At 43.5% G+C, this 10,390-nt stretch overlaps 1 protein-coding gene across 1 annotated transcript in view; it reads right to left on the reverse strand.

The window, feature by feature from the left end:
- The window catches only part of LOC119405323 (protein arginine N-methyltransferase 5-like), a gene marked incomplete in the record, with an annotated part of 87,508 nt that extends 78,722 nt beyond the window's left edge, over positions 1-8,786 (reverse strand). The window contains 3 exon segments of the mRNA XM_037672156.2: positions 3,181-3,266; positions 5,982-6,100; positions 8,496-8,786. Coding sequence (XP_037528084.1) covers positions 3,181-3,266; positions 5,982-6,100; positions 8,496-8,686 — 396 coding nt within the window.
- Positions 8,787-10,390: the final 1,604 nt, after the last annotated feature.

The raw sequence follows: 10,390 nt of genomic DNA on the forward strand, positions 1-10,390 counted from the left end.
GCTAACAGGTACAAAATCCCCGCGGCTTTAAAAGGCGGTTAACAGTAATATAGCGTCCGGGCTCATTGACCTGAACTCTGGAACAGCAGTGTCTTTTCCTTTCGTTTTCGCTGATTTTTGTCCTGCTCGGTATGAAAAGACAGAGTTGACCCGGCGAGGAAGCTTAGCGAAGCGGTCAATGACTTCCGACACGCTGATGTCGACATTTCTGTGGGCGTACAGAAGTGCCACGCCAACCATGCGTTCCTCAGACATCGTGGAGCGTAAGTAGTCCTTAAGTAACCTCATGCTTGAAAACGTTCTCTCTGCGCTGGTAGTGGTCACTGGAAGGGTGACTAGAATCTGGAGTAGCTTGTACACATTCGGATAGAACCTGCTGTCGCAATGAGAGAGGCCATCGGCTCCGGTGCTGGGGCACTGGTTTGCTGCTTTGTTCGCCCACTTTGTCCACCATAGTCGCAGTTCTCCAAAACTAGCCCTCGTTTCGACGTCATGCGCAAAAACGGTCAGGAGATTTTCTGCTCCTTTCTCCTGATCATCTTGCATTGGTGGTATTGCGGATGGTACAATTAATGAAAAGTCCTTTAGAAGTGCCCTGTGCTTTTCGAACCGTTGGTTTAACTGGGCTAGTACGTGGTCCATGAACGGAATGAACAGGGTTCTGCGAAAATATTCTTCCGCGCTTTCGAATGCATTGCTCCCAAGGTTTTGCTTCCGGACACTGGCTCGACGGCTGGTCATCTCCACATTCAGTTTTTCTGCCAATGCCTGCACTTGCGCAAATATTTTTGAGAAAGAGCATTCGTGTTCTTGCGGTCACTTTCAATTGTCTGCTGTACCACTTCTATGTCCTCAATGGCAGCGCTCATGTCGATACTCCTCGTCTGCAGCTTCTTTGACAGTGGCAAAGTCAGTGCTAACATGTGCTCCGTCACATGCAGGCTTACAAGGAACACTGGTGACAAGAGTGCCAACATTAGACTGTTTGCCTGCACTGCACTTTCGCCATTTCTGTTAAACCTAATCTCCTCTAGTGCTGCGATCAACGGCTCAAAGAAGCTCACAAATGAAAGCACTGCATCGTGCTTCTCGACCCAGCGCGTTTCGCATAGTCCCAAAAGGCGCTGCCTTGTAGACTCAGGACAGCTCAAACTTATCATTTTTCGCAAAACGTGTAAGCGGCTAGAATATTTACGGGAAAGATTGACGTCGCCTTTAGAGTCCCAAAACAATTTCGGATGTCTGCGACGGAGCATGCCGCACACAGAACTAGATTAAGGGAGTGACACGCGCAGTGAGTACATAGAGTGCGGCCGGATATTTCTCACGAACAGCAGCTTGAACACAATTCGTTTTTCCGGCCATCAAGCTTGCACCATCGTAGCCTTAACCACGGAGATGCTACATGTTAATTCCCATGTCTATAAGGAACCTTATGATGGTGTCGGCGAGGGCCCGGCCACTCTGGTCATGAATTGGCACAAAGCCTAAGAACCCTTCTTCGATTTTGTTTGCATCCTTATGAACGTACCTTGCACAAACAGTAAACTGTTCGATACCAGCAATATCCCTCGTTTCACCAGCAAGTACGGAGAAGCAGCCTGCAGCGTTTACTTTCGGCTAGGCTTTCCTTAATGATTGCAGCAGAGGTTTCTATAATCTCGTTTTGTACATCTGGACTTCAATACGAGGCATTATTTGGGCAAATTTCCAAATGCTTTTTTTAGGCTGTGTCGCCACAATCCGCTGGCACGCGAAGCAGCGCTCTGAAGTTGCCTGTATTTGTAGAGGAGGCTGTGCTTGAATCCATGGGTCCGCTGTCTCTATGGCCACGGAGAGCCAGACCTTGCCGCCCGCAAAAGAGAACAGTCTCAACAATAGGCTCTAACTTCCTTCGGTCCTCTCTTATTTGAATTTGCCTGCCATGGTCCAGTTGATCAACAACACTGGGCACACATCCTGAGAAGGTTTGAAGAAAATTATCGGCTACCAGCTGAGCGTCAGTGTGATATTTGGTCGCTTCATGTGCACCAAAGACTTCGAGGGCGTGCTTCCATTTTTGAAATGGCTTCGATACGAGGGCCCCAGCGTGCATGTTGGCCCTTGCCAACCTCACTTCTGCTAAAAAGGACAAACACTCGGCAAAGCGCACCCTCTTGAAGCGCTGAGTAGCTAAGCCATCGGCACCTGTCCAGCCAAGCCACCTGAAACCTTCGTTTCTGCTTCAAATCGATCATAGACTTAAACGTGTAGCCTGGCGGAGGAATCTGAGAAGTTAGCAGTTATGTTTTGTCTGATCATCCATTTTTGAGGCATCTGTGTAGAGCCCGATATCAAACTTGCTTTTGCTAACATTTTGAGGGTCTGAAAAAGATAAATAATTAAATAAATAATAATAATAAGGCCGAAGCCCAATAAATCCCCTCCCCCGGGTGACGCACCTGGTCGGTGATGTATGAGAGCACGAAAAATTTCGGGGGGGGGGGGGGGGGGGGCTGAAGCCCCATAAGCCCCCCCCCCCCCCCTGGCTACGCCCCTGCTGTGCTGCTACATCGATTAATCGTGTCCCACCCATTCAAGTGGTAACCATGTTCATGTCTATTGCATCCATATTTGAGGCATTCAATGCAACATGATCACAAATAGGTTGCTATCGGGGCTTGTAAAATCATATTCACTAAACACAAGAACTTAAATAGCTCACAAAAGGTGCAGTTAAGGCACCTTTTACAGTTGCCATCTGCAAGTACATCATGCAAACTCCAACTGAGAGGCATGGAGCTACACCCTTAATATCCTGTTAATATGTCCCAGACATTTACAGGCTTTTTCTGTTCTCATTTCGACATAAAACAGCCTGTGTAGCCATTTCGTTTACTAATTGTGGTGTCTGTGGGCAACTGGCCTTACGATAAGGTGGAGAGGGTTGTGCAGTATTTTTGGAAAGCTGGTGCGGTTTTTCAAAGTGAGGCTGTTTGAAAACCATGCTGGACAGAACGGAGTGGAAAATGCTATTACATGGGGGAAAAAAAATCACAATTGGTTCAAGGGATATATACACAACACACATCCACAAATGGCCAGTCCACTTTCCACACCGGAATTCAGACACTCCCACATAAACAGGTATCATATGCCTGGGAAAAGAAAAAAAGGCATACCAGCAAGCACTGTGCTTACCTTCTCACATGTTCTCCTGAAGGATTCAACAGGCGAATCCACATCAATCCATTTGGAAACCCTCAGGGTCACCAAGGAGCTCCAATCTGAAATGCACAGTATATGATGCTATCATTGCCACACATGAATGCCAATACTGCCACTACTATGGTGACAGTTAATCATATTTTATTTTGTTGTTCAATCTTTACTGTTACACAAGAGGCAAACTTGCAAAATAGAAAGTAACATCTACATGGTGAATGTCAATTCAGCATGAAGATATCACTTCATGCAGCGCAACATTTTGTATGTAGGGCTCCGCGTTTTCAGTGTTAATTTTTCTTGAAAATCGGCGGGTGTTTATCGGAGTTTATAGTTTTGGCAGTAATTTGGTGTTTATCGGAGTTTATTTCTTGTAAATCCCCAATTCTCCGAAATTCGGAGTGTTGCATAATTCTCAAAAGCCCAAAAACTTAGATCAATTCATATCTGAATACTAAAACATCAAAATACACGAAGCACATTTTTTTTTCTAGAAGGTTCGAATTCACAATAACATATACGCACAAGCGAAATACTTGAACACAAAACACCTATATTTGTACGTATAACAACTTTATGCTTAAAGCTTATTGTAAAACACGCAAGCATATTTCGTGAAGTTGCTGTCATTGATCGAAGCGTGCTCCTTTCGACCGACAACTCTCGGCTTTGAAAATGCCCTTTCAACGTTAGCGCTAGAAACAGGAAGCGCCAGAAGACGCAGCGTGCAGCGAGAAAGCACTGACCACTGGACATTGAAGTCTCCAAAATGACAGAGGTTCAACAATGTTACATATTTCATAGCACCGACAGTTCGCAAAATCACTCAGGAGCTGGCTCATGTCGTCAGTTTCAAGAAGCACTAATTGAAAAATAGGCGCATAGGTTTCGAGGCCCTCGAAACCTATGATTTAGGCAGGGCAGCTCATGCTTCACATTTGGATTCACAATTTGAACACAGTACCAAAACGATTCTTTGGTGTATTGGAGTTGATCGCACAGGTTCCTCTCAGATGTCTGTCCCCACTTTTCGGCAACAGCAGCGTAGTATCCGTGAAAGTCTGTAACAGTCATTAAGCGGCCAGTCTCGTCAAGGAGGTCCAACAGACTTGTGACATCTGATGTGAAGACCTCGGTTGGATCACGCCACTGACTGGTGAGTGTGTGCAAACAAACCCCCAGTAAGGGATAAACTTGGTGTACCAGGGTACTCTCTGCCTCAAGTTCCTTAATGACTGAGAGCACGGCACACGAATTGGTCTTCAGAAACCTCATCTTAACGAGCAAGTCGTGCCCAGCTTCAGGCGATGAAATAAGACTCTTGAGCTTCTCACACATTGTTCCCTTGGCTTTGTCGCTTTTCAAGAAAGACAAAATGGCGTGCCAGTAGTCCAAAATATCTTCTAGAGCTTCATAAAAAAAGAATCACCTCGATGGACATACGGTTTTCAGCGACTTGATGGACATGCCCATGGCCAAGCACACAAGACCAAACTTACGGCACAGCTCCCGCGACGACTTCAACAGGGCAGGAAAGTGAACAACAAAATCGTGAACTACGTTAAACGAGCTAGTCCTGATTCCATCCTCCTGAGCGTTGTTGAGTAGGTGGCACGCATCTTTGAAGTGAAGCACCTTGAATTCGGGGTTGGAGAGTTGCAAGTCCTTGTGAAGCTTCTACATGTAGGAAGCTGAGTCGGAGCACAATACAGCTACGTCGCCTAACACAGCTACGTGCGGTAAACTTTAAATCAGTCAGACCATAAGATGTATCAATGAGCGCTTAGAACTTTCCCTTTCGATAAAGAACAGAACCAGGCCATATCGGCCCTTGAAATCAGTTTATCGGATAAATCCGAATTGTCAAAAATTTTACCAGCGAATGTTTATCGGATTTTTTTTAGCGGCTTTTAACTGCACCCCACTGTCATCTGATATCAGCAAGATCATCCCCACTCAAAGAGGATGAGCTCTCAGATCCACCACATTTCAGGGTTGTTTTTTTTTTCTTTATTCCCCCAGCACAACTTGAAGCAGGTACTAGAAGGATGTCATTCTGAAGTTGATGACTGGCAACGTACCAAAACCCTGTGCTCTCAACTCTACTCTTTGTCAGATGTTTGTGATATCTGATGTTATATAGAAACAAACACAAGATACACGCACACCATTGGAAGAAGCACAAAACATGACGGGCTCAAATAGTCTTTGAACAAAAAATGCTTGACGAGCTGGTCTGATCACCTGTCTATGCTTTTTGCAAGCACACACATGATGAGCTCAGCTTGTTTTTCATCCTGAAAGTTTTAATTATAAAAGTAGCAAATAGCTCTCTTGAATGCTGACTCACTGACTGAACATTGAGAAACAGTGCTAATACGTGTGTCACTACTTTCTTTTTATTAGAAACGGGGCTCCTTTTCACAACTTGTTAAATGGCCTTTTGCGTTTTCTTTCTTTTAATAATGACGAAGGCCTCCAACCAAAGCAGAAAGAGATGGTGCAATCCCTCACGCAGCTTATCATAGAGCTTCACTCACACAAAAATTATTAGGAGTTCATTTTGACTCTGCCCCGTTAGTCTGTAACAACCTTCTTCAGTCTCAATAATAAATTACAGATTTTGGCTTCCAAAACTATTGCACGCTTAGATTAGTTGCTAATATTGCCAGGCAGTGCTCAGACCATCATTAGACTGCTTTAATATCCCCCCCCCCCCCGGCTCTTTGATGTATCCATATTTAATCCAGCAGGATAATGAAGATTATAACACCAACCTTGTGATGGTAATACAAGGTCTGAACGTGCAAAAGGTGTGGGCATCGACTTGGGATTGGGCCGGAGAAATTCTTGCCGCGATCGTGGATGGCTGATGTCCACTGCCACAAATTTGTACCTAATGGTGCGGAAAGCAAACCAAGCATCAGTACATTCATTCATTCATAAATAACATGCAACTATGAAAAAATCAACAAATAAACTCCTCTGAAAGTTATCTAAATGATGTGCAAGCACTGTTTGGTACAACTGCAAGAAAGACTGTGAAAGTATCACGAAACGAAAAGAGCGGTTGCAACACTGAAATGTCAAGGACAACATGAGGCCATAAAGAAGAGACAACTAGTGTGCTCTTAGTTCCCGATGACATTCACTACCACATGCTTGTATTTCTCGCACTTGTTGTGCATTGCAGCCTTCCCTGAAACATTGTTGTGTGGTTGTCAGTGTCTTGCTGTAGTTCCCCACTCTAGGCAGCCTCCTTGAGTGCTTTCTGAAGTAATCTATACTGACGGGTGGAATTTTGGTCAGTGAAGGAACGCCCCAACGGAAGGTACATCCCGTGACCGAAGTTTCACGAAGTCAAAATTTTCCTGGTGTCTACAATGTTCAAATTGGCTTTACATGTTGTCCTAGAGAGGACTTTTATTCCACCAGCACCACATCTTTCAATACAGCCTTCACAGAAACTGTTCTTTTACATTTGTTTTGCACCACCAGTACAACACATTCACATGGTTCAGATTTATTCACCTACTGTTTAGATGAGTGGGTAAGGCATTCAGTTTGTGATCATGGAGTCGTAGGTCAAAACCCCAGCCACCAATTTTCCCTTAGTATTTACTTAGCTTTATACATTTTATTTCTTCATAGTGATTCATCTTGTGTGACAGAAGGACATACATAGGTTTCCTCACTGGGTTGGTATTGAAATATAAAGTCACTTTCATATGGCTCCACAAAGAAATAAAAAATTCTATAAGAATTTACATACTTCGTTTTAACTCTGCTTAAGAAAATGTCATCCATCAGGATTGTACTCAGGATTGTAAATCAAACCCCCATATTTTTGTGCAGCCAGCAGAATGGCAATAGCCACTGCAGTGTTTAAATATTAGATAGCATCTTCACACGAATACGTACTTAATCTTTCCCCTTATAATTCCTTATAATTTATTCCTTAAAGTGTTCACAAAGTTTGCATAACATTCAGCTACAAAAATATAAAAGACCACTGCAGACGCAAGCAAATGAAAGAACCAAAAGCCCAACAATGATAACAGGATGCATGCTAAAGCAACAAAATGAGGGATCCTGCATATGAATAAGTCTGTGACAGATAACGAGTAATTTAAAAATGTGGGAAAGACAATCGGTATTTATCATGAAAAATTGTAAAGCTTGACATCTGCTTTTAGAATACCTTATCCTTAAAATATAATCAGAAGGCTGACAGACAACCAGTTGCACACGAGTGAATAGAACTTCATCTGTTAACAATGGAACATACGTGTCAGGTTATTGTGTCGAATGCTAGAAGCACTAATTGCTACACATAATTCCATGTAGCTACCACTTGTGGTTTATGTCAGTCCTTTTGTGAATTACCTTAAACAGTTCTATTATAATTGTTCACCCGCACACTGGAGTATTCCAATTACTTTCGGCATACAAAGTACGACGTGTGTGAATGGCACGAAACTGCATAACAGCACAACGAATAAACAAGCTAGCACACACTAACACAACAAAAAACAGCATGAATTACATTGCAAGTACAACATTATTGTGTGTGTGTAGTGATACGAGGCGTTAATAAGCACGCACATCTTTACATACAGAAAGTTACGAACACATTTGCAACGCGCACTGTCTTCGAAGCTGCTCATGAATCCGTGAATGCAGACTGCATATACTTGAATGCAGATAAACAAAAATTACGCACTGCTACGATGTGATAGCTTACAGTGATTACAGTGAAAAACCGCTCAAACGAAGGCTGTAAAAGAGAGATAAATCTGAAGTCCAGTGCGCGCACAAGCAAATACAGTGGTTTGCGCAATGAATATCGCAATTTTATCGACGCTAATAAACACAGTCATGGCAGAAGGAAAAAATGAAAGCGCCTTCAGCCTGTACAGCTCTGGATCGCCAAGTGCACCAAAAAAAGTCCAACAATGGTCCAACATCGGCTTCCGTGAAGCGCACAGGGTTCCATGAATGTATGACAGGTGGTATACGTACCAGCAAATGCTAGAATACCAGGCAAGTAAAACTACGTCCAAAAGTCCCAATTAATGGCAATATATTAGCACCTTTTTCTGTCGTGATCCGCAATATGAGCTCAGCAAGAGCTAGCCCGTTCCAGTGAATGGACTAAACACGTGGGGAGAAAGGTCGGCGAAACGTTCGATTTTTAGCAGCTTCGCAACACTTGCCAACGATTTTACAGGAGCAGTTCCGCTGAGGAGCAGTAACAGAACACTTCACACTTTGATTATAAAAATACTAACCCAGCGTTTCCGGCAGAAATTATCGCTTCTGGCAGGTCCGCAACAAAGTGCAGGTCGACTCCACAAGACACATTGCCCCGAGCGGCCATGTTTAAACTAGCCGGGGGTGCAAAAGATGTTCTCTTGGTCGCGCGCGCGCGCGTTCGTCTTTTGACTGTGGCGCCCATCTGCGGAACGCACGGCTCGTGCATGTCGGTGCGTCAAAATCGTTGCGTGCCAGGCGTATTTTACCAACGAAGAGTTTACCTTAACCCCTGACGCGTAGTGACTGACGGTGCACCAGATTGAAATGAAACGAAATTCCCTGAACGGCTACGAACAAATGCGAGCGTCATCAACGAACGCGGAATTATAGAAAAATAAACTAACTACGGGTATACGGGGGCACAACCGGTCAAGTGTGCACGTTTTTGTGTTACGTACGCATTTTTATTTTTTGTTTCTCCAAACTTGCAACCTTGCGGGTTTCTTCAACCTCCATGCAGCTCGAAAAGAGGCCCGTTGGTGATGCACCGAGCGCAGAGTTCCGCACAGTGCCATGAAACGGCCAGCATAGCGAAAGGGGAACTTTATTCTCTTTCCCCTTCTCTGTGGCGTCAGCCAAGAGATATGGGGAAAATAGGCTGGTTGAATGGGTTTGGGTTCCGTGTTGTATTTATTTTTCAGTCATGTAACACACCTTACATTACACGACTTCACTGAACATATACCAAATTTTCCGCTCATTTGATTAATGCAAAACGACTGAAAATAAAAATTCGGCGCTTTCACGTAGGCCGGAATTACTATTTCACCTGTTGCAAACAAAAGAGGGACACTACTGGGCACAATATTTCCGGGACACGACATCTACGAAGCTGAATTCTCGCTCAGTAAACAACTTTGGCTGTAATTAAAGGCAACACGATACAAACAACATTAATTTCACATCTGCCGTGGTGTGCGTGCCCCGGAAACTTTTGTCCCCGAGAATAAATTGTAATAGATTTGTCAGCTATCGAGCACCTTGCGGCCCAGTAAGTGCAAAGAAATAATGGGAAGCTTGACAATTAAGACACCTGCCATTCTTTCTGCACGCTTTCCAGAAGCTGCCAAGGCAAATTTCAGAAAAAGAGAATATTCTAAAAGTTCCTGTAGGGTCTGCAGAGCACATGTCAGGTCAAAACAGCCCACTAAAGCCTTTTCCTGCAGTCAGTTTCTGCTACCCGGCTGGGTAGTGAAGGCGAAGCAAAGGGAAACTTCGCACAACCTTGTGGTTGTTCAGTTCGATTTGTTGCTTTTTTTTTTCTCGTATACTAGGTGGTCACCACCTTCGAGAAAAAGTTTTCAAGTTTTAGTCCACAAGTTATAATTATGGTTTTGGCTTGTAGGGCTGAGGCAAATCTAAACTTTAAAATGATGAAATTGCTAAAAATGTAAAAAATAAAATTTATAAAAATGAAAATGTGCCAAAATATGCATGTTGCGCCAAGTCATAAATACAAACTGGTGCTGTTCAAAGGCGACTTGGCAGGAACTTAGTGAGGACAATATTCTGTGCATCTAACCTATGCGATCACCACATCTCTAAGCTAAGGTGCGTTATCATAAAAACGCTAATGAATTTCACATCTGGCAGGTTTGTTTTGCACATTTGGCCATAGTACAAAAAGTTACCGCTCGTGTTCAATCATTCTGCTTGAATGCACAGTTCCGCCTATCAAAAAAAAAAAAAATACGCAGTTTTATGTGAAAATATTTATTTGAAGGAAAGTTATCACTGTTTGCGTAACGGTAGGATGAAAAAAAAATCAGGTTTTGAGAAAAATGTCTTTAAAGATTTGAACCGAATGACCATGTAATAAAAAAAAAAACGTTCAATATGTCTGAAATTCATCAGCCTCGTAGCTTGGGAC

This window comes from Rhipicephalus sanguineus, chromosome 1 (assembly GCF_013339695.2).
Source record: "Rhipicephalus sanguineus isolate Rsan-2018 chromosome 1, BIME_Rsan_1.4, whole genome shotgun sequence".
Classification (NCBI taxonomy): Eukaryota; Metazoa; Arthropoda; class Arachnida; order Ixodida; family Ixodidae; genus Rhipicephalus; species Rhipicephalus sanguineus.